A 24,072-nucleotide genomic window follows, 5' to 3' on the forward strand; every position below is an offset into this window, starting at 1 on the left:
CATTAAGCCCCTGTGTAGGCTACTCTCCCCCAGAAGTAAAGTGGCTGTAGTTCACTGTTGCTTAATCTTGCAATAGTGTTTTTCATTTATTTTTCCATAGGGGTCTCATAGGATGTCCATCACCATAGTGTCTGGGTGCCTACTGGGGAAAATGGTGGCATTCATACGGAAGTTGATCTGGAGTAAATCCAGGCCTTCAGTGCAGGTTTGCTGGTGAATGTTTTCTGAGCACAGAGCGCTAGGAAAAGGTCTCAGACACGCTGGCTTGGGCTCTGATTCTGGTTCCTTTGCTTTGGAAGTTTCTTTCTCTTTTCGGGGAAGAGAAAAGGAGTCTCGGGCCGGATCCGCCCCCCCGCCCCCGGGAGGTTTCTGTCCGCATTGCTGGGGTGAGCAGGGGGGAGGTTTCCTTCGCTTTTCCCCACCAGAGGGCTCTGGGTATTGCTCAGGGAGGGGAAGCTCCTAGGGCTCTGCTCTCTCTGCTCAGCAGAGCGGGGGTTGAGCTTCCTGGGTCAGATGCAGCCGCTGCCAGCTCCATTGTGAGCGGAGCGACCTGCGCTAACCCGCTCTGCCCGCCCCAGCCCCTGAGCCGGAGCCTGCAGGTGAGGGGCGAGACCCGGGGGAAGGGCCGGGGCCGGGCAGGAAAGTGACTCTGCACCACCGGCCCCCCTCGTCCGAGCTCTGCTCCGGGGGGGTGGAATCTGCGAGTCCCAAAGCTGCTGCCCGCCCTGACCCCCCACCCCGGCTCTGCCCCCCTGAGCGCCTGCAGGGACCGAGCCAGCTCCGGGGAGCGAACGCCCCGGGCCGGGCCAGGGACCGAGTCTCCCAGCCCTAGGGGAGGGGGCGGGAGGGAGACAGGGGCAGCAGGAGCGATCAGTGGGGAGGGAGGTCCCGACTCCCAGCCCTGCCCAGACCCATTCCCTGTAGCACCCCGGGGCACACTGACTTTCCTGGGGAGAAGGGGCGGAGCAGGGAGAGGAAAAGCCAGTTCCTGCCTCTGCCTGGTGCCCGCGCTGCTGGGGGGATGCGCTGCCCTGGGGACAGTGTCGGGGGATCCCCCGAGCGGCTCCTTTGGTTCTGCTCCTCTCTGGGGTTTGGGTCAGACTGTGGGTAGAAATGCGCTGACTCCTGGAGGGAGAGGCCGGGTCTATGCTGTAATAAAATGAGGTACAGAGTCAGGGTTATTTTTTGTCTGGGTCCAAACTTCTTCATCAAGGTCCAGACTCCAGAGAGAATCATATGAAAAAAAATAGCAACAATAACAATCAATACATAAAAAAGATGTTGGGGTCCCCTTCAAAAGCATCTGGCAGGCTGGGTCTGGCCAGCCGTCCGTGTATTGACTGCCCCATGTCTAGGGCATCTGTCTGTAGGGAAGGAGCCAGGAGGGAATCGGGGCGTGAAATGGTGCCAAGGCCCTTTTGAAACCTCCCTTCTTGCCCTGACAGGCTGCAGGATATCCTCCTGGTTGAGAAATGGCTGCTGTGGAACCAGCTCAGGTAGGGGGGTTTTCTGGAATATACGGAGGGAGATGGGCAGAAAACGCAGGGGGGTGAAGAAGATGGGGGTGAGCGGGCAGCAGGGGGTGACAGACCTGTGGCTGGGACTTGCATGATCTGGAGCCTGGTTTATAGGAACAGGCCCACTGGGAAGAAAACTAGCAGGGGTGCCATGGTATTCTCATCTTCCCCCTCTGTCTGGCTTATGAGCAAGAATAGGTGCTGACTTCTGTTTTTCTCTAGGAGTGCCCCCTCCCCTGTAGCCCTATCCCCACTCCACCCACTGTGGGTCGGCACCTATGCTTATGAGTCTTGCTGCGGAGGCTATCAGAGCCCTCCCCTCCACTCCCCACGCTGGGTGGGTTGTGAGGGTTGAACCTCGGAATATAAAAGTGTGATGAGTCTCCAGCACCTGCGCTAAATCGACAGCCCTATTAGCTCGGCTGCAGGAACAGACTCTGTGTGGAGTTGGTCCAAGATTTTCAACCCCAGCATTTTCCCAGCAGGGCCAGGCGCAATGGGCGATCACCATGGCTGGGATGTGGGGTGAACCCCGTGCCATGGGGGAAGGGCGTTGTGGGATCCCCATCCAGCATCCCAAGAGAGAGGAGAGCGAGGTTGAGGAGCAGAGCCCTGGCTGGCCCTTGTCCCCGTGGACGCCATCCCAGTCCTGGCTAGGATGCTCGGAGGGGGAAGATTTTCCATTGAAGATGGCGCAGACACCTCCCTGGTCTCGGGAAGGGGTAAACACTGCTGGCCTTGAGCAAGCGGTGCCATCCCGTGACTTGCCTCACGGGGATGAGGTTCCTTCATTCCCCCGGGAGGCATCTGAGACCTGTGATTCCGTGGGGACACGCCACACCAGGGACCGTGCCGAGGGCAGGGCGGCCATTTCAGAGCAGGCCAGTGAGGAAGCCCATCGGTTGCAGTTCCGGTCAGATGCTGCCCAGCCCGGAGAAGCTCCCCGGGAGATGCTAGCCCGGCTCAGCTGGGCTGCTCGGCACTGGCTACGGCCCGGGGAGCGCACCAAGGAGCAGATTGTGGACGTCGTCGTGCGGGAGCAGTTCCTAGGGGCACTGAGGGCAGACGTTCGGGCCTGGGTGACGGCGAGGAAGCCCCGCAGCAGCGAGGAGGCGGCTGCGTTGGCTGAAGCCTGCTTGGGGCAAGGGGAGTCGACCCAGCCTGCTCAGGTAGCTGATACAGCGCGAGGTGGGGAAATTGTGAGGGAGCAGAGTCAGATGATGGGAGAGACAGATCTGATGGGAAATCAAAGGATAAAATGTTGCCTCCCTTATGCCCCCCTGATATGATGCTGTGGGGAAGGGGTGCTGGAATAGGGGGAACCGATGAACTATTGCCCATCCACTTTTTGCCATGGGCCCCACCACTGCCCTTCTTCTTCCCCCCGAGGCCCTGCTCCCCAGGCAGGCCGGAAGATGGAGCCCAGGGCAGGTGGAGGGTCTGCAGCTCCTCACAACTGCCTGCACAGCTCTTACCATGCCCAGCCTGCGACTCCGAGGCCCTGACCAGAACTGGGTTGGGGTAAAAGCCATGTGTGCAGCTATGGGGAACTGTGGACCCTCCACCTGCCCTGGGTGGGGACACGGGCCAAGGCCTGCTCTTGAGCTCCCCCATCCCAGGCAGGTGGAGGGTCCACAGCTCCCCAGAGATGCCAGGGCTCCCCGGTTGATCTCCAGCTGCTGGCCTGGCTGGGGGATGGGGTCTTAGTGGAAGAGCCAGAGCCACGGAAGGGGAGGGTCTCCTCCTCCCCACCCCACGTTTGGGAAGGCAAAAAAGAAACATGCTGGGTTTTCTAAATTTGTTTCCCTTTGGGCAAGTTCAGTTCTTCAGATCTAGATCTGAACTCCACCACTCGAGTCTCAAGCTACTGTAAAGCAGTGGTTCTCAACCAGAAGTACGCGAGGATACACAGAGGTCTTCTAGGGAGTACATCAACTCATCTAATATTTGCCTAGTTTTACATCAGGCTACATAAAAAGCACTAGCAAAGTCAGTACAAACTAAGATTTCATATCGACAATGACTTGTGTACAGAGCAGTATAAACTATACACCGAAATGTAAGTGGAATATAAATATTGTAATTGGTTTATTATATAATTAGATGGTAAAAATGAGAATGCAGCAATTTATCCATAATAGTGGCTGTGACGCTTTTGTATTTTTGTGTCTGATTTTGTAAGCAAGCTGTTTTTAAGTAAGGTGAAACCTGGGGATACGCAGGACAAATCAGACTCCTGAGAGGGGCACAGTCGTCTGGAAAGGTTGAGAGTCATTGCTGTAAAGCAAAGAACGTGGCTGTTCATTGTTATATTTCAGGCAGAACTTGTGGGGAGAGGGGGTGGCAAGATTCTTAAAAATAAACTAGCAAAACATGCATAAAACACCATGACAGGGTGACATGGTCCCCTGACAGAATGGAAGGAACCAAAGAGAGAAATTAACCTTGTGAACTGAGCCAGATGCTGAAGGTTCAGGTTTCATTGGGCTGGGTGAGAATAAAGAGCAGGAGGCTCCATCTCGCACCTGTTGGAACCTGCAGTTGGAGGAATTCCAGCTAAGGAGCTTTCATGGATTTGCTGGTTCAGTCCCTGTGAACCCAGTGAGAACCACCTCAGTTTCACATACGAACGAGTGACCTTCATCCTGGGACGCTGAAGGTGCATTAGGTGGCAGAACCATAGACGCCAACTCCGTGGGTGCTCCAGCGCTTAAGCACCCATGGAAAAATAAATAGGGTTTCTCAGCACCCACAAGCCACAGCATTTGGGCAGACCAGGGTTGGTTGCTGATCAGCTGTTTAGCAGGGCCCCCGGGCTGGCCAGGCTCAGGGAGGGCGGAGAGGAGCCAGCAGTAGTGGGAAAGAGACTGAGAGGCGCGAGCAAAGGGCAGGTGGGCAAGTTGTGGGAGGGGACGGGAAGAGGCAGAGTGCGGGCGGAGCGTTGTGAGGACGGGGCTTTGGGCGAAGCACTCACTGGGAAAAATGTCAGCTCCTATGAGCAGAGGGAATGGCCAGAGGCCTGAATGATGCATGGGGAAATGGTAGACCTAGCAGTGAGTGTGGTTGTTTCAGGGGGCGGTGACCTTCGAGGAAGTGGCTGTGTATTTCACGGAGGAGGAGTGGGCTGTGCTGGACCCCGGTCAGAGAGCCCTCTACAGGGATGTCATGCAGGAGAATTACGAGAGCGTGACCTCGCTGGTTAAAGGATTCCTTGTTCCCTTGGGTATTACAAGCTTTCTCTCCACAAATATCACGTTCAGTGCTTAACCCTTCAGAGTAACGCTTCACTATTAATTTCTCTCGCTCTTTGACTTTCCTCCCCCATTGTTTGGTTGGAAAAGGACAGGCGGGACAAAGCAGAACTCTGGCAGAAGATGGCAATTGCACACAATTTCTAAACTAAAGATTTTTTTTAAAAAAATTCTGTTCTTCCCCCTAAAAAAGAATTACAATTTCAAAATACTTTCTAAAAATGGAATTGAAAGCTAAACTGTTTTGCAAATGAAATAATTTTCAACCAAATCTCATTTTCTGAAGAGAAGCCTTTTGTGTTGAAAGTTTCATTCCCTGCTACAGCTCAGTATCTGGCCTAAGTGGTTTGATATTAGTGCTGTTTGAGCATCTTCTCCAGGGGGCGAAGCATGTCAGGCTCTTCCAAAGGGTCTCCCATGTCCGTCTTCCAATGCCACATCCCCACAGGGGAGGGCCGGGCTATGTCATGGAACTTTCTTTGTAACAAACATTCCACAAACCATTCATTCACCCCCATCCCACCATGTTCTTCCCCTCTCAGCAGGATTTCTCATTTCCAAACCCGACATGATCTCCCGGCTGCAGTGAGGGGAAGAGCCATGGGTCTTAGATTCCCAGGGCTCCGAGGAAAGGGGGAGTCTATCTAACCCTTTATCCGTCAGTGACCAGTATCAGGTGCTTCATAGGGGTGGCAAGAAACCCCCTATTGGACAATTATGGAACAACTTGTTTATAGTTTCTCCTAGACCCCTTTCTCTGGACCGTTAGTGGTTGGTTTATACCCTGAATGAGGATTTAGTTCCCTTCCTCGGGGCCTTCTCATTCTGCGTTCCTCTCTTCTCCCAAACCCTCCCTGCCCCCTCTCTTCCACCACTGTGGTTATTCCTTCCTTCCCTGTCCCTTCTCTGCAGATCTCAGCTTCATGGTTCCATCTCACCCTTCAACTGACTGCATCTAGTTTCTCTCCCCACAGCTCCCTTGGCAGAGGCAGAGGCTGGCACAGAAGGGATAGAGCCGGAGAGGTGAGTGACGAAGGCTCTTCTCCTCATCATCCGTCCCTGGTGCTTACCTATCCCTTGCACATGTGCTCCCTCAGGACTGCGATGACCCAGAGTCACTCCCATCTGACAATGTCTGGTGTGAAATTATCAAGCCAGTTCCCAATGGGGCAGTCTTGCCCCATCCCTATTATTACTCATCAGCCCTGTTGTGAACAGCTTCATCAGAGAGGCCAGTGACTGACAGGGACATGTAGACAGGATGGCCATCAGGCTGTAAGGAGAGATGGTGGGGTCAGGAACCACAGAGCCCTCAGAGACTTCCCCTCAGAGCCATGGCTCAGGGAGATATGCTTCGTCCAGACCCCTCTCTTGACATTTGATTCTTGCAGTGCGCCAGGATTGGAGGGTAAACCAGGGGAGGTGCCTGACCCCAAAAAGGAAGAGGACGAGGATGAAGACTTCACCAAGGAAGATGACCTCACTTACATTGACGACCTGCGAGATGAGAATTACCACCCCTCACTGGACAGGTGAGGAAGCTAGAGCTGGGCTGGGAGGGAGCTGGCTGCACTGCTTTCTGAAGGGCTGCCATGCTGGACCGAAGTCTGGCACTTTACAAAGAGTCTGTGTAGGTTCTTTCTGACGTAATGCCACAGCCCAGCTCTTCTGTCCCTTCTCCTTTCGTGGCCCTTTTGTACATTAACAATTAACCAAGGAACCCACAGGGCGTATACAGAACAAGGTGTCTCTCTCTGTAGCTTTTCCTGGATCCCTGCCCTTTGCCACCCCCTCCCTGATTTGTGGTTGCCAACGCTTTGCTGGCATAATGAAAGCCTCACTCTAATTTCACATGCAGTTGTGGTACCCTGGGATGCTCATAAACACCACTGCTGAGACCATATACTCCTAATTCTGAGTTGTGTGAGTGAGATCAGAATCTGGCCCTGGAATTGTAAATTCCCCAGGGTAGGGACCTTATTTTCATTACTGGTAAGAGGAGGGGAAGGAATTTGTCCACTGCATGGTCAGAGGGTAAATGGCCCTTTGAAGGCTCAGGACCCCAGCGCACCTCTTACAGGCTCCACAATGGGGAATGAGGCAGCTCAGGTTTACCCAAGGATACTGAGAGGCAGTTAATTAGGCAGGGAAGAACCTGGGCATGATAAAAAAAAAATTAAGGACCTCAATTAGAAGGGGAGTTCCTGAGAAGAAAGGCAGCTGCTAGAGAGCTGCCCTCTAGCAGACTGGTGAATGGCTAACACTCCAAAGAGAGAGAGACGTGGGGCAAGCCTACAGAGGGGGAGAGGCAGGAGGTAGCAGCAAAGGGCCGACAAAGAGTGGTTCTGTCTGATCCAAACGGGCCCTGAGCTGAACCCGGTGAGCTGGGCCTGCCAGGGCTCCCCTGCGTACTCCAGCCAGGGGCTTATGGAGAAGAAGGTTCTAAACGCAGGAGACCTGGGGCTGACTAACGCCTAGTAGAGCCATGGAACTTCTGACTCCCCATCACCCTGAAGGAGCCAGAGACTGCTGAGGAGAAGTCAGGTTGTAGCAAGGACTTGACAGACACAGAGCTGGTGTGAGAGCATCGGGGGGTGGAGCCAAGTTCATGTAACTCCCCATCTTGCCACAAGGGGGATCTGATAGACAAAGACCACTTATTTCACCCACACAGTGAGTCAGTTTCAGAGCTAGGAACAGAACCAAGGTGTTTTGCCACCCAGTCTTGTGCCTTAACCACAATCCCATCCTTCCTCCCAAGCTTCCTTGCGACTTTGTCCTGATCCTGGGAACGAGAGACCCATTTGTTAAACATACTCTGCAGAGGGAAAGCTGCTCTGACTGTTGTGTGACTAAACTCTGAGCTCTAACTTCATGTGAATGTGGAATAATACATTGATTCCTTTAGTGCTGGCTTGGAAGAGATGCTTTTAGTCTATATGCCTCTCCCTTGGTGGCATTGGGTTGCTTTCCCTCTGTTCCCATGTCTAGCTTCGCCTGCCATTAGAGAGCCCCCTCTCCCAGGTTGTAACCAGTTCTTGTGTCCATCTCGTCCATTCAGTGACTCCGAGCTGAAAAGAGAGCAAAGCCAGACCAAGAGCCGCAAGAGACCCATGAAGGGTGCACAGCTGCCTACTGAGACGAGTCCAGCCAACGGCAGCCCCTCTGAGGAGCAGGCGGTGCAATCCAGGTGAGAGGGGAAGAGGCAGATGGCCAATCTAGGTGAGGAGGGGAAGCCTGAGCACATAGGGAGAGGAGAAAGGAAGGCGAGAAGTGGGTGAGAGACAAACTGACCTCAATCCCTTCCTTCTCAATCTCAGCTCAATCATCCAAGTGGCTCTGGGCCCACCTGAGAAGTGACTGCATTTCCCAACCCCAGAGCTTTCGAATGCTAGCTAACCTAGAGGCCTGAGGTTGTGCATGGGGCTGTCCTGTGCTCTGTAACTACAGACCCCTGGCAATAGCAGCCAGACCAAACCGCAGCCAATGCCCAGCACAAAGCTGTCTTCCGCACCATGCTGGGTGTCTCAGGCCTGCTCTACACTTAAAATGTAAAAGCAGCAAAGAGTCCTATGGCACCTTATAGACTAACAGATGTATTGGAGCATGAGCTTTCGTGAGTGAATACCCACTTCGTCGGATGCATGTAGTGGAAATTTCCAGGGACAGGTATATATATGCAAGCAAGAAGCAGGCTAGAGATAATGAGGTTAGTTAATCAGGGAGGATGAAGCCCTCTTCTAGCAGTTGAGGTGTGAAAACCAACTTCCCTTGGTTTTCACAGCTCAGCTGCTAGAAGAGGGCCTCATCCTCCCTTGGTTTTCACACCTCAACTGCTAGAAGAGGCCCTCATCCTCCCTGATTGAACTAACCTCATTATCTCTAGCCTGCTTCTTTCCTGCATATTTATACCTGCCCCTGGAAATTTCTACTACATGCATCCAACGAAGTGGGTATTCACCCACGAAAGCTCATGTTCCAATACGTCTGTTAGTCTATGAGTTGCCACAGGACTCTTTGCTGCTTTTACAGATCCAGACTAACAACGGCTGCCCCTCTGATACTTAAAATGTAGATCGACATGGCTACATCACTCAGAGGCGTGAAAAATGTCTCACCCCTAAGCACCATAGCTATGCTGACCTAGCCCCTGATTAGATGCAGCCAGGTTGACGGAAGAATGCTTCTGTATGAAATAAAATCATTCTATTCAACTGCCAGGGGGCAAATTTGTCACGTACACATGGGAAAAAGAAGGGAAAAATTCAGCATCAGCTATGGATAGTCTTAACTCAGAAAGTTCCTTCGAGAGGAAATGTAGCCAAACTCCAAGCCTGCAGACAATGGAACTTTCTGTGCCTGCATCCTATAGATAACTAACTGCTTGGTTTGCAGACTAACCCAAGGAGGGGATGGGGACGGCGAGTAGATGAACAATAAGGGGTCACGAGGGGCAGATACACGTAGCTTGCTAATTATGTATGGTAATGATAGCAAATTTTGACCAATCATAGAGCAATAGATTATCATAGTCAACTGCATATAATACTTTGGTATAAGTGTTTTCTTTGTTCTTGCTGACTTGTGAGCTCTAACCCAATTACAATTGAAATAAACGGATCTCCCCTCCCGGGGCTCCTTGCTTGACTAGCTGTGTCCATCTTTCCTTATTCCTCAGCTGGAACGGACAGAAATTACTACCACATGTATATCTTGCCAGTGCTGCTCACAGAGGATGCTTAGCCGCTATGATGGGAGCAGGGCCGGCTCTAGCCATTTCGCCGCCCCAAGCACGGTGGCACGCTGCGGGGGGCACTCTGCTGCTCGCTGGTCCCGCGGCTCCGGTGGATCTCCCGTAGACGTGACTGCGGAGGGTCCGCTGGTCCCGCGGCTCCGGTGGACCTCCCGCAGGCGTGCCTGCAGCTGCTCCACCAGAGCCATGGGACCAGCGGACCCTCCGCAGGCATGCCTGCGGGAGGTCCACCGGAGCTGCCTGCCGCCCTCCCGGCAGGCAGCAGAGCGCCCCCCGTGGCATGCTGCCCCAAGCACGTGCTTGGCGTGCTGGGTCCTGGAGCCGGCCCTAGGTGGGAGCCATGTGTGGACCTGAGCAAAGCCCAGTGACATTAATAGAGATTCTTTCCATTGATTTCAATGGCAGTGGAGCCAGTGATGGAACTAGGGGACAACGAAGGAAACAAGCGTAGTAGAGTCTAGGTAGAGAGGGAGAATATAGTAGGGCTGAAGTTTGCCCACGTCACAGATCAATTCAATGCAGGTGGAGCTGTGAGGGAACCAGTTGCTGCTCCCTGATCCTGCACCATCTGCCCTCTGCTCCTCAGCTGCTCTAACTTTATACCACTGGCATAAGATCCCAAACATCAATGCAGGATTGATATATCAGAGCTCCCTGCACAGCACCAGAGAGTGCAGGGAGGGTTCCACAGGAGCCATCTCTGCCTGGAGAGAGCTCCACTGGCGAAAAGAGATTTCTCCTCTGGCCATGTGGGGCTAGAACATGGCCTCTCTGTGTTATCCAAGTGGTACAAGTGACTATAGTGTACTGCAGTATCCTGCCCGCCAGGGAAGAGATGAATGGCTAAATAGGACTTCAGTGTGTAAGGAGTTACTCCTGGGGGAATTTTGCACCAAAATCTTAAAAATTCCGTGCACAATATTTTAAAATTCTGTATAATTTATTCGTCAAAATAATACAAGCCTGGGAATGAACCTGTGGGGTTGCTGGATGTGGATGGGAGAAGTGTGGAACAGGTTTTTGGGGGAGGGGAAGGGAGGAGGAGGGAATTGTTGGGGAACCTCTCCCCATGACTCTCCCATTCAGTCAGGCACATCTGCACAACTGCACATTTTCGCTCCCCGCCTGGTCTCCGTGTGGCCCTGCACCCCACTCCTATTTGTCCGTGGGCTCAAAGTTGTCACCCCACTAGTTCCTGTGCTCCCACCCCAGTCTGTCCCCCCCACTATCCCTTCGGAACCTCAGTCTGTGTGACACACCCCCCAGCAGCACTGTGTGCCCCACTCTGCCCCACTCCATATCCTGTGCCTCCTCACCTGGCAGGGCACTGTGAAAAATGCAGCCTCTGTCTCCTCCCTCTCTGTGGTGGGTTGCTCTTGACCCATGATTTAGCTGCCCTCTCTTCTGATGTCACATCAGTCCCTGGTGGGTGAAAGGTGTAATTGCAGCTTCCCTTCACCTCCCAGTTAGAATCAATTATTCTGCAGGGGGAAAAATATCTGTGGGGCATATTAATTCTACACTTGTGCAGTGACTCAGAATTCTCCCAGGAGTAAACTACTGTTTTAGTTTTCATAGGATTTTATCACAGAATGATAATAAATATTCAGCAGTAAAGTATCTGGTTCTCTGCACTGAAGCTGCTAATGTGAATTGGTAGTACTTTTATGCAGAAAATGATGTATGCATTAGCGTCTTGTTTCTTAGATTATAAGGCCTGAAGGGACCATTGTCATCACCTAGTCTGACCTCTTGCATAACACTGGCCATTGGACTTCGCTGAATTAATTCTTGTGTGCACTACAGCAGATCTTTTAGAAAAACATCCAATCTTTATTTAAAGATTGCCACTGATGGAGAATACACCACAGCCCTGGGCAAGTTGTTCCAAGGGTTAATTACCCTCATTGTTAAAAATGTGCCTTATTAACATTTTGAATTTGTCTAGCTTCAATTTTCAGCTTTTGGATCTTGTTATACCTTTGTCTGTTAGATTGAAGAGCCCTCTGTTATTGAATTTCTAGATAAATGATGCTGATGCTGAAAATTTGCTCATTGCTGAGATGATGTGTTGGTTTTAATACTAGCTTCTGATGTTGATAGTTGAGTTAATCTCTGAAGATCCAAGGAAGCCAGGTTAAGATTGGGTGGGTGTTTGAAATTGCTTTGGGTGACTGAGCGTAATGCAACCTTCATTGAGGTGAGAGGAATGACTCACAATAAATCACTGGGAATTGGGTCAGGTCCTTAGTGAATGATTAAGCTCCAAATCACCAAGGTATTTAAAAGTCAGTACTGCTGATCTGAAGTGTACAGAAGTAATGAATTACATCTCAAAAATCATGAGTATTTGATTTGGGGGTTTTTTTGGTTTGTATTGTTTTGGATTTTTCTAATAATAAATTATAGGTTCTTTAAATTTGTCTCCTGGTTTCTGAGCCTTTAGGTCACACTCACGACACATATTCAATGTTTTTTCCCCCCAAGGATGAGGGCTAGAAACTTACATTTTATCTAAATAAAAGCTAAAATTGTCATGTGCTTACTTGACTCCAGGAGCTGAGGCTTTAAGAAGAACCCCAAATATCATGAGACGCTCAATAAAATCACAAGGGCTGATAATGGTGCCTGTGTTTAAACACATGGATAGTCCCATAGAAGTCAATGAGCTTACTCATATGCTTAAAAAGAAGCATATGCCTCAGTCTCTTGTTGAACTGCGGCCGTATATAACGCCAGGGAATTAATTATAGATCCTAACTCTGTCTTTCCAGACTTTCTAATGTTTTTATTACATAGGGAGGTGTAAAAGCATTTCCTTTGGAATTAGCTGAACTAAGTGTCAACAGTCTTCCATCCTCATCTCTTCACGATGATATTTTTTTGTGGGGGTTATGGGAGAAAGATGCCCCAGAATATGCACCCAAACACATACCAAGTAAGTATTAACATGCACAGTCAAGGCTCTTCTGCCTTTTTCATTTCTAGATGTTTTTGTGACTTCAATTCTGTACTGAAAGTCTATTAATATCTGTTTTACAGGGGCTGTGAAACCAAGTAACAATTTGCTACCAACAGAGAACAAGTTCTGGAGGCATTTATCGAACACAGCAGAAAATAATGGTAAATTATATATTTAATTTGTGCTCCCCCTTCCTCTACTTGCAGCATTTTAATTTTGCCATTAGAGGGACAACATCTCTACTCAAAAATCATGCTTGTGTCTGAAAATTTTCAACCTACAAGTAATCTTTAAAATTACCGGAAATAAAAAGATTATTTCCGTATAAATTTTTCTTTTTCCTTCAGTTTCTTTACTTTGTGCATTTGAGAGCACTCTGTTAATAGTCATTTAAGACCAGATTTTCAAACGTACCTAGCTAAGTAGGAGAGATCTCAGACTCCGATTGAAATCAAATGTAGAGCACCTGAACTTTTCACTTATTTTAAAGATTGACTGAACTTGTTGATGGTGTCCCTTTAAGGTTTAAAGGAAGTAATGGATCAAATAAGTTACGCATTGATGTGTGGTTTTTGCTATAGCCATTATGATACCAGCAGCTAGGGAGATGGAGACAGGGAAAAAAAAAATCAGAGGAGGGGCAGAAAGCATCAAGAGCATCTCACACACTGTAGTGTGTGTTCTTTTGCAGACAACTCTCATCTTCTTCTGTAAGAACCCTTATCCCAATCTGATAAGAATACATGTGTGCAGTATACAGTATTGCAAAGTGTTGAGCAGCATCAGCTTGCACTTGCAAAGTAAGCTCCATAGCCTACATCTTCTATCATGAAAATGGCAGATCGTCAGTGACTTGTAACATCTATTTTCTTCACCAAAATGTCAATTTTGCTATTTTCTAACTTCTTTTTCTTTTCAGGGCATTCCATCACAGACCAACAACAACAAAAGTGCATTGGCTGCAAGATTTACATTGGAAGGTTGATAATGCAAACAGAACTTTTTAAATTAGATCAAACTTAAATGTATATGACCAAATGTTCTCCTTGTTTAAAAATATTAGATTAATGTGATTACAACTGTATCCTTTTTTCTTAACTGTATTATACCTTTTTGCAATACAGTGTGTTTAAAGACTTTTTATTGTTGGTAAATAATACAATTTAATCATGTTTGTAACATAGGATAATTATATTTATTCACACTATAAAAAATGGCAACCTGTAATTATTTGTGCGGTGAGGAGTAGGTATTTAAGATAACCGTCAAACGATGGACTTATTCAAGAGCAACTTGGTTCTACTGACCTAGTCAAGTCTTATTATCATTTCATTCTTATTTGTATTACCGTAGTGCCTAGGAGCCCTAGGATGACTGCATTCAAGGGGTGTCTGACCAAATACGTCCACACTGCATTGTACATCTTAAATTGTTTACATCTCTATTACAAACCGTCAGAGCTTTGAAATTGTAGAGTGATTCTTTCTCCTTCGGTCTTATTGTTTTGACCATCTTTTTACATTAATTAAAAATTGGGAAATTTGATACTAAAAAAGCCATTAGGAGAATGGTATTGGTTGCATGGTTATGGCCAAATGGTTCAAAATGTTCATCAGGGGCTCGGGAGCTGCTGAGTCCTCTTGAAAAACTAATCACTAAGACTAATTTTCAGAAGCCCTGAGCATGTGAGATTCTAGTTGAAATTCAGGAGAGCAGACTGTGCTCCTCTCCTGTAGAAATCCATAACCAAGAGTGCTCAGAAGTCAGGCAAATGTTAAAGAATGCACATGTAACCTTAACTCTTCCCTCTTGTGCAACTACTTTCCAATGCAGTCTCTTAACTGTATGAACACATGCTATTTCTAAATATAGTGTTGTACAATTTCTTTTTCCTTGCAATGTTAGACACACACAGATAGGCTCTTGCGGTGTGCAATAGTTTTTGTATGCCAAACAAACTGAGGTTACTTATATGGAAACGTGCTATTACTATGAGCACAGAAACCTAACTAATGTAACATTGTGCAAGTTGTCCTCTGCTAGCTCACTATCTGGTGAGTCTTGGAGCCTCTCACGGGGCAGGAAAGCAGTGAGCTCAGCTGTATCTAGCATGCCTGCTGTATATTTAGGCTTGGAAAAATTAGATTTTTATTGTTCAATATCAATAAACTTCCATTTAATCATACATGCACACAAACCAACAAAAAAAGAATCCAATGAAATTTACAGAAAGGCAAAGTATGAAAAATGCTGCCTGAGAACATTTTAGAGTTTAATTTAAAGCAATTTATATATTGTGACATGATGTTGATTTTGTGTTTTTATAGTTACAATAGAATCTGAAAGTTATAAACACCAGAGTTATGAACTGACCAGTCACCTCATTTGGCACCGGAAGTACGCAATCAGGTCGCAGTAGAGCCTAAAAAAGGGAAATACAGGACAGTACTGTGTTAAACATAAACGGTTAAAAAAATAAATGGAAAGCAGCATTTTTCTTCTGCATAGTAAAGTTTCAAAGCTGCATTAACCCAGTGTTCACTTGTAAACTTTTGAAAGAACCATAACGTTTTGTTCAGAGTTACGAACATTTCAGAGTTACGTACAACCTCCGTTCCCAAGGTATTCGTAACATTTAGGTTCTACTGTGTAAAGCTTTAACTTTTAAACCCTAGTGACTCCAACAGCCTGGGGTGAGCTGGAGAAAAAGTCCTGTATCCTTTCAGCAGGGGTACCTTTTATCAGAAAAATGGGGGTGTGTACCCAGCTTAGCAGTCCAGGGAAACATCCTCCAAGATATTTAAATGCCTGTCTCCCATTGATTTCAATGGGACTTAGGCATTTAAAGATCTCTGAGGATCTGAGCACTGGCCTCTACACCATCCTGACCTTCAAGACATGAAATGTGTAGTGCTAGGCCAAACTTCAACTCTTCCCCGTGCCTGAGAGGTGACGCTGTGTCCATGTGGGGGTCAGTGAGGCTTGGAGGTCCAGGCAGATATCTGAGCAATCTTAGGTGACCACCCTGAATTCTCCTTTGACCAAGGTTTGCTTTGGGTCTTTGAGATCCAGGGCAGACCAGAGCCATCCTGCACTCTTAGATGCAGAGGTGCTTGGAATGAAACCCTGTCACTCAGGGCCACGGGCTCTGTGGCTTTTTGGCCGGGTTGACCGGACTTCCCCAGGAGCTCAGGGATGCTCTCATTTGGAGCAATCTGGAGCTTTGGCAAGAAGCCTAATTTCATAAGGAGGACTTGGGTGTCTGAGGTGAACAAAGGGGGAAAGACTCCTGCTGTCTCTCTGGAGGGTATTGAGCTGGCCGAACGCTCTGGTGCTTGCTAGAAAAAGGACTTGGGACCCTTTGTCTTCCTGTGCTGAGGCCACATGAGTCCTCAGAAGAGGCTATTGGGCACCCTTGGATTCTGCCACCTACATGAGACCAGTCACCAGAAGCCCTTTCTGTAAGAGGATGGTAGCTGGAGATCCCTGCCCCAGAGAAGGCCAGGCAGCCGTCATCTCCTATGCCTTCTCGCAGTGAGGCGATGAGGGAGATGGAGATGGAGAAGGGTGTACAGAAAAGAAAAACACAGGCCAGGGGAGAGGGAGATGGCATGGGGAGAAAGGAGGAGGAAAGACACGCCCGTCTCTGGGAGCACCCAATCAGTGTGTTTCTTCCTTTGCAGCCGCAAGAAGCGGGGAATGCCAAGCAACAAGGATGTGGCCCAGATCATCTCAAAGAGAATCAGGTAGGACCCTGGCCTGGAACCCTGGCCATGACTGCTAGCTGCCCTGCCCTAGAGCCTTTATGGTAGCAGAGCTGGGCTGCAGACCAGTCCCTCGTATCCCTGCTCCCCACTGCTGGACTCTCCACTCCACTGAGCGACTGGTAGTGCCTCCTGTGAAGGGGAGTAGTTGGGGAGGGGCAGGATCTTCCTCTCTGTCTGGATTAGCCTCTTGGCGGTGGTGGCAGCGCCATTCCAATTGGACTTAGAGGGGAGGTGTCAAGGTTCCTCCCCCACTCTGAACTTTAGGGTACAGATGTGGGGACCTGCATAAACACTTCTAAGCTTAACTAACAGCTTAGATCTGGTTCCGCTGTAACCATTCAGATTCCTCAGTTTGGAACTCCCCCTTTCCTCCCAAAACCTTCCCCTCCCTGGGTAGCCTTGAGAGACTTTTTCACCAAGTTCCTGGTGAACATCGATCCAACCCCCTTGGATCTTAACACAAGGAGAATTTAATCATCGCCCCTCCTTTCCCCCATCAATTCCTGGTGAGTCCAGATCCAATCCCCTTGGATCTTAAAAAAAGGAAAAATCAATCAGGTTCTTAAAAGAAAGCTTTTAATTAAAGAAAGAAAGGTAAAAATCATCTCTGTAAAATCAAGATGGAAAATACTTTACAGGGTAATCAGATTCATATAGCCCAGAGGAACCCCCTCTAGCCTTAGGTTCAAAGTTACAGCAAACAGAGGTAAAATCCTCTCAGCAAAAAGGAACATTTACAAGTTGAGAAAACAAACATAAGACTAACACGCCTTGCCTGGCTGTTACTTACAAGTTTGAAACATGAGAGACTGGTTCAGAAAGATTTGGAGAGCCTGGATTGATGTCTGGTCCCTCTTAGTCCCAAGAGCGAACAACCCCCAAAACAAAGAACACAAACAAAAGCCTTCCCCCCACCAAGATTTGAAAGTATCTTGTCCCCTTATTGGTCCTTTGGGTCAGGTGTCAGCCAGGTTTCCTGAGCTTCTTAACCCTTTGCAGGTAAAAGGATTTTGGTGTCTCTGACCATGAGGGATTTTATAGTATTGTACACAGGAGGGCTGTTCCCTTCCCTTTATAGTTATGACAGGAGGAAAGGCCCCATTAGCCCCAGAGCCAACCAACAGGGGCTGCTTCTCAAAGCCCATTACCTAACATACTTTTCAGTGGCCCCAATGATGGGCAAGCCTCTTGCCGTTTAGTCTCCTGCCCATTCCCCCTTGCAACCACCCCTCTCTGTCCCTGCATATGCTCACAGCCTAGTGATACTCCCTGGCATTTCTCGCATCCCCACTGCACCCATCAGTTGGCATCTTCCACAGGGCGTGAGACCCACCCCGTAGCGCCCCCACCCGCACACCTTCCCCATTGCTAGTGATGTGCTTTGTCCAATCTCTCCACCACACCACCCCCAATACTTTACACGGCTATTCGAGAGACCAGAGCAGATGGGCACAGATGGGAGAAAAGGGGTTGGAAAGGAGATGGAGAGCCAGCGGGGTAGGAAGATGAAGGGGGCTTTATACAGATGTCACAAGCCACAGAGGAAAGGTGACGAAGGCAGCTGGTGAGCGGGGAAAGATCCAGGGAGGTGGCTGCAGAGGACACGGCTCTTGCCCCTGCAGCAAGGGATGGAGAGGAGAGGACAGAGGGAAGATCTACGAGGGAGGGTTTGAGAACCAAGAGGCTGCTGAACTGCATTCTGGCTCCATCAATAACCTACAAGATCCTCACCCCCTCCTCTCTGCAGGAAGGCAACCAAGCACGAGATGCTCCTGTGCGATTTCGAAAGCTGCGGCAAGATCTTCTCCAACCGCCAGTACCTGAATGTGAGTGACATGGTGACCTGGGGGGAGGGGCACCTGACCTGCCCCCAGGCACCGCCTGTTCCGCGTTGGGATACGTGGCCTAATACCATTATGGTCCTGGTATCAGCCCAGATGCGGGCATGACAATCACTTCAGTGTGACCCACCGGTGAATGTATGTTACAGGTCCCTCTTTGTGCTTGATCCACAGAGAATATGAGTCTTCAATGGTTTTACCATAGTTCAAGTTGTAGCTACTCGTGTTTAATTCTGGACATCCCCGTTTCAATCCCTGGCCCAAATGGGAGCTGTCATATATGCCCCAGTCGCTCCCATTTGACTGGCCATTCAGTGAAATGAGTCTGTGTGTCCTCAGTTCCCAGCAGGACAAGATTCTATATTAGGGCTAAGGCCCTGACTCAGAGCCAATCGACATCCATGGTGAGATTCCCACTGATTGCAGTTGACTTTGGAACATGATCCAATCAGCCGTCTTTGCTGCAGCCTCCACAGAAAGGCTGGGGGCGGACTGGGCCATAGAGATATGGCTTCCCTCTGCCATCCTACAGAGAGAGCCGAGTGGCACCAGGGAACCCCCCTTTATTGGGGCTGCTGTTCCAGCCCCAAAGCCAAATCAAGCATTCCCTCTGATTCCCAGCTCTGTGGGAGGGCGCTCAGTTAGGTATGAACCAGGGAGGATGAACTGCAGGGGCTCTGGGCGACAGCTGACCCTACCCTCTGCTTCCCCTTCACCCCTAACCGGCAGTACCACAGGAAATACCAGCACGTGCACCAGAAGACCTTCACCTGCTCTGAGCCCAGCTGTGGCAAGTCCTTCAACTTCAAGAAACATCTGAAGGAGCACGAGAAGCTGCACAGTGGTCAGTGGGACTAAAGCCTCAAAGCACCTGCCTTCTACAGTGCTGGGCTCCCCCTCAACTCAGCATACACAAATCTCTCTGAGGGCCCCTCAATCCGGCTTCAGTCCCAGTCCATGGCTCCTCCATGCGCGCGCACACACATGCGCACGCAGCCCTCTGCCAGGTCCCCTCAGTCCAGCCCCACAGCTCCCCTTCAGTCTCAGCTCTGGGCTCCTACACAATCATCTGCCAAATGCCCCTCAATTCCAGCCCCACAATCTCACAGGTCTGCCAATGCATCTCAGTTCCAACCCACAGGCCCCCTGGTATTGCAGCCCTGGGTTGGGCCCCCTCCCCCTTTACACCTTTGCTGATGTCCCTCAGTCCTGATCCACACACCCCCAGTCATGACCTGCAATCAGCACTGTTATTCTAGCCCCTGGAGCCCCACACAGTGCTGCTAATGCATCTCAGTCTGGACCCACAGACACCTCTACTGTTCTGGTCCTGAGCTCCCCCTACACACACAATTCTGCCAGTGCCCCTCAATCCCAACCTGCAGGTGCCACTGACATTCCAGCCCTGGACTCACTACCAATATCTGCTCTACCACCCCCCTGCTTTTCGACTCCTGGACCTACTGCCCTTCTCTTGTCCCTACCTTTGCTTCTGCCTGGGTAAAATGCCCTGCCCTACATCCCACTGGCCAGTGCAGCCAGTAACCCGCTGTCCTTCCCCCTGCAGACAAACGGGATTACATCTGTGAGTACTGCGCCCGCCCCTTCCGCACCAGCAGCAACTTGATCATCCACAGACGCATCCACACGGGGGAGAAACCTATACAGTAAGTAGCAAACCCTGCTGGCTCGCTCTGTGACTTGGGGTCTCTTCCTCTGTGTCCCTAAGAATCGCAGCTCTGAGAAGCCAAAGGTGGAAATGGCTGATTAGGTGCCATCGATCCAGTTCTGGAGGATGCAGTCCCTAGGGCTGTCCGGGCCCTCTTCCTAACGACACCTCAGACAAGGCCTCTCCCTCTCACCCTCTTGATGTATATACCCATTAGATACTTGTAGACCAGAGGTCTCCAAAGTGCCCCCCTAGGGAGGCATGGAGAAATGTCCAGGAGGCCACGGCAGGGCCCAGGTCAGCCCCAACTCCTGCCCCCAGCTCTGCTTCGGTCCCACCCCCAGCCACGTTTCCAGCCCCGCGCCTGATCACATTCCCCAGCCTCAACGCAGTGCTGCTCCCCACCCCACATCCGTCCCCAGCCTCAGGCCCTGGCTGTGTCTTTGTTCCCAGCCCAGGGCCAAGGCTGGGTTTGAGGCCAGTAGCAGAGCTGCACCTTGCTGCGGGCCTGGATGCTAGCCCCCCCGCAGCTCAGCTTCGGGTCCGCTCCCGCACCTGTCCTCAACCTTGACCCTTGGCCATAGCCCTGCTCCCAGCCCCACCACCAGCCTTGGCTCCCTTCTGTTGTCCACGCCACTTCTTCCCCTCCCCAAGCCACGGCACGACTCCAGCCCGGACTCCGTGGAGGACATGGAGGGGTGGTGCGCAGACAAAGGTAAGAGGGGGCACGATCCTCAAAAGTTTGGGGAGTACTGAATTAGCCTGTTGAACTCATTGCCACTGGAAATTGCTGAGGCCAAAGATTTAGACCGATGGCACCTTAAAAACTAACAGATCTATTTGGGCATAAGCTTTTATGGGTAAAAAAAACACTTCCTCAGATGCATCTGAAGAAGTGAGGTTTTTACCCACAAAAGCTTATGCCCAAATAAATCCGTTAGTCTTTAAGATGCCACCAGACTCCCTGCTGTTTTTGTGGATATAGACTAGCATGGTTACCCTCTGATACAAAGATTTAGTGAGATGTAATAAATGGAGATATACCAATCTCCTAGAACTGGAAGGGACCTTGAAAGGTCATCAAGTCCAGCCCCCTGCCTTCACTAGCAGGACCAAGTACTGATTTTTGCCCTAGATCCCGAAGTGGCCCCCTTAAGGATTGAACTCATAACCCTGGGTTTAACAGGCCAGTGCTCAAACCACTGAGCTATCCCTCCCCTCAAGATTCCAAAAAGGGATTGGACATTTATGTGGAAACAAAAATATTGAGAATGAACAATAGCAATTTTGGAAGGGAGATTAGGTTTTAAGCCAGTTCTCTAACCATTAGAGTCTGGGACCTGACCTAACATGTGGGCCAGATTAGCCCACATTAGCCTCTGCAAGATTCTTACACTTTCCTCTGAAGCATCTTGTGCTGAGCTCTGTTGGAGACAGTATGATGGACCGGATGGGCCTTGAGTCTGATCCAACCTGGCAGTTCCTGTATTCCTGTATCTTCTGTGCATCCCTCTCTGAGCTTTCTCGCTCTCTGATTCCCTGCCCCGCTTTCTCCACGCTCTCTTCTTGATTCCCTTCCCCACCCACAGGTGTGTGATCTGTGGCTTCACCTGCCGTCAGAAGGCCTCCCTCAACTGGCACATGAAGAAGCATGACGCCGACTCTTTCTACCAGTTCTCCTGCGACATCTGCGGCAAGAAGTTTGAGAAGAAGGACAACGTCACTGTGCACAAGAGCAAGAGCCATCCCGAGGTGGCTGCCGGCCCGGCCCAGCCCAGCCCGCACCAGAAATGCCAGAACCCGGCCCCAGGATGCCCCATCCCCACTCCCCAGCCTTGCTGAGGAGACACTGAACGAGGACCACCTGGATGGGCCGTGCCCACTTGTCACAGAGCATCTGGAGATCCCTGGACTGAGCCATTCCAAGATGGAGAAGGCGGAAAGGCCAATGTCCCCTATCGCAGCCTCCGCCAAGTAATGGGCCACACCAAGCGGGATCTGGGTCTGACCAGCGCTTGGGGGCTGAGCCACGAGGGATGTTGGCAGAGATGATCCCAGCAGGATCCTACCTTCCAGCTGGACTCTGCTGAGAGTGGGACATAAAGCACTTAGCAGAGGGGTGGGGATAACGACTGAACCATGGCAGGAGACGGTAGTGGCAGATCTGAAATCCTGCCCAGGCACAGAGAGTATGGGGACAGGGAGGCAAATCCCCGCAGCCATGCACAGCCTCTCCACACCACAGTCAGTAGAGCCCAGACTGTCTGTGGGCCAAGAGGACTGAGACACCAGGCAAAGGGTCTCACCTTCTCTGGGGCAGGGGAACTCTGAAAAAAGATCCTGAGGTTCACCCTCCCCAGGAAAAGACCTCAGTTTTGCTACTCTCGGCTTCAGAGTTTTGGACAATTCTTCAATAAAGAATTATTTTGTGTAATGCTGGGGTGGGGAGAGCGTCTTCTCTCATGGTGCTGCTGGTTCTGCCAGCCTGGGCGGGGCAGGGGAGAGGGTAGGTGAGCCTGCCTTCATCCTAATGGCCATAGCTCCTGCTGCCATTTCCCTGCCATTTTCTTGTGAAATTACGCCCGCCCTTCCCCCCCCCCCCCCCGGTTGGTGCAGCTTCTGTGACTGCAGGATTTGCCGCCACCCCCTGACCAGCTGTGGAAAAGCCTGCCAGTGTCAATGTCTTTGTTTTAGAGCAGAACCTTGGCATCCTAACGGAGATTGTGAGCCCATTGTGTTGAGAGCTGCCTGCATGCACTGTGAGAAAGTCTTTACCCTGAAGAGCTTCTAGTGTAAATAGACCAAACAGACAATAAGGATTCTGATCTCCTCTTTTTACATGAGAGATCATATCGCAGAGAGATTAAGGGCAAGATCTTCAAGGGTATTTAAACTCCTAAAGTCTGTGGATTTCAATGGGAGTTAGGTGCCAATCTGGGCCTAAGGGTAAGATTTTCAGTAACACCTCTGTCCCACTGAACATCAATGTCTCCCAGATACTCAAAGGTATTTTGCCTCCTAACATGTTTGAAAACTTTAGCCCAGGGGACTTGCTCAAATATTGCACATTAGGAAAGGGATAGATAATAAGACAGAAAATATCATATTGCCTCTCTATAAATCCATGGTCACTCACATCTTGAATACTGTGTGCAGACAGGGCCGGCGCTTCCATTAAGTGACCCTAGGTGGTCACCTAAGGCGCCAGGATTCGGGGTGTGGCATTTTATGCGCTTCCTATGGGGCGCACAGAAGCTTCCGGTTCCACTCCCGTCGCTTCGTGAAAGAAGGACCTTCTGCCAACATGCTGCGGAAAACAGCGGCAGGCAATTGAGCAGCTCAATGACTGCTGCTGTCGCCTGTGGCATTTCGGCAGAGGGTCCTTCAGCACCGCAATGGGAGTGGAACCGGAAGCTCCCGCGCGCCCCATGGGAAGCGCACTAAATGCTGCCCCCCAAATTCAGCCTAGGGCGCCAGAAACCCTGGCACCACTCCTGCGTGCAGATGTGATCATTCCCTCTCAAAAAGATATATTGAAATTGGAAAAGGTACAGAAAAGGGCAACAAAAATGATTGGGGTATGGAACCGCTTCTGTCTGAAGAGAGAGAATAAGACAGAGACTTTTCAGCTTGGAAAAGAGATGACTAAGAGGGGCCATGATAGAGGTCTGTAAAATCATGACTGGTGTGAGAAAGTAAATAAGGAAGTGTTATTTACTTCTCATAACAGAAGAACTAGGGGTCACCCAAAGAAATTAGTAGGCAGCAGGTTTAAAACAAACAAAAGGAAGTAGTTCTTCACACAATGCACAGTCAACCTGTGGAACTCTTTGCCAGAGAATGTTGTAAAGGACAAGACTATAACAGGACTCGAAGAACTAGATAAGATAATGGAGGATAAGTCCCGCCAATGGCTATTAGTTAGGAAGGGCAGGGTTGGTGTCCCTAGCCTCTGTTTGCCAGAAGCTGGGAATGGGTGATGGGATGGGTCACTTGGTGATTGCCCGTTCGGTTTATTCTCTCTGAAGCACCTGGCATTGGCCACTGTCAGAAGACAGGATACTGGGATAGATGGACCTTTGGTCTGACCCAGTATGACTGTTCTTATATACAGAGAGTGTGTGACTGAGCCAGGAACTGAAACCAGATCTCGCCGCTTGCCTTCTGTTAACCACAAGGCCTTTTTGTTTTCTTCCTGGATCTTCTTCACTTATGTTATGAGAGATGATGTCAAGTCATGGAGGCCCAGCTCCTCCAAGGTGTTTAAGTGCCTAACTCCCAATGGGATAACTGCCTTGCATAATAAGCAGGT

The 24,072-nt window shown here is 50.0% G+C and overlaps 1 protein-coding gene across 5 annotated transcripts in view; it reads left to right on the forward strand.

Moving 5' to 3' along the window:
- Nucleotides 1-294: 294 nt before the first annotated feature.
- The window catches only part of LOC116819424 (uncharacterized), a 51,251-nt gene continuing 27,473 nt past the window's right edge, over nt 295-24,072 (forward strand). For 2 of the 5 annotated variants that reach the window (XM_075071969.1, XM_075071971.1), the window contains exons 1-2: nt 295-386; nt 1,446-1,496. In XM_075071969.1, the coding sequence (XP_074928070.1) occupies nt 1,473-1,496 (24 nt within the window). In that variant the 5' untranslated portion in view covers nt 295-386; nt 1,446-1,472. Of the gene's footprint in view, nt 387-466; nt 600-1,389; nt 1,497-1,999; nt 2,687-4,589; nt 4,741-5,742; nt 5,792-6,159; nt 6,301-7,829; nt 7,959-16,166; nt 16,230-17,997; nt 18,077-18,820; nt 18,936-19,658; nt 19,759-21,349; nt 22,195-24,072 lie in introns of those variants that run through there. The other 3 variants (XM_075071972.1, XM_075071970.1, XM_075071973.1) reach the window with 3 other exon arrangements.

This window comes from Chelonoidis abingdonii, chromosome 13, assembly GCF_003597395.2.
Source record: "Chelonoidis abingdonii isolate Lonesome George chromosome 13, CheloAbing_2.0, whole genome shotgun sequence".
NCBI lineage: Eukaryota > Metazoa > Chordata > Testudines > Testudinidae > Chelonoidis > Chelonoidis abingdonii.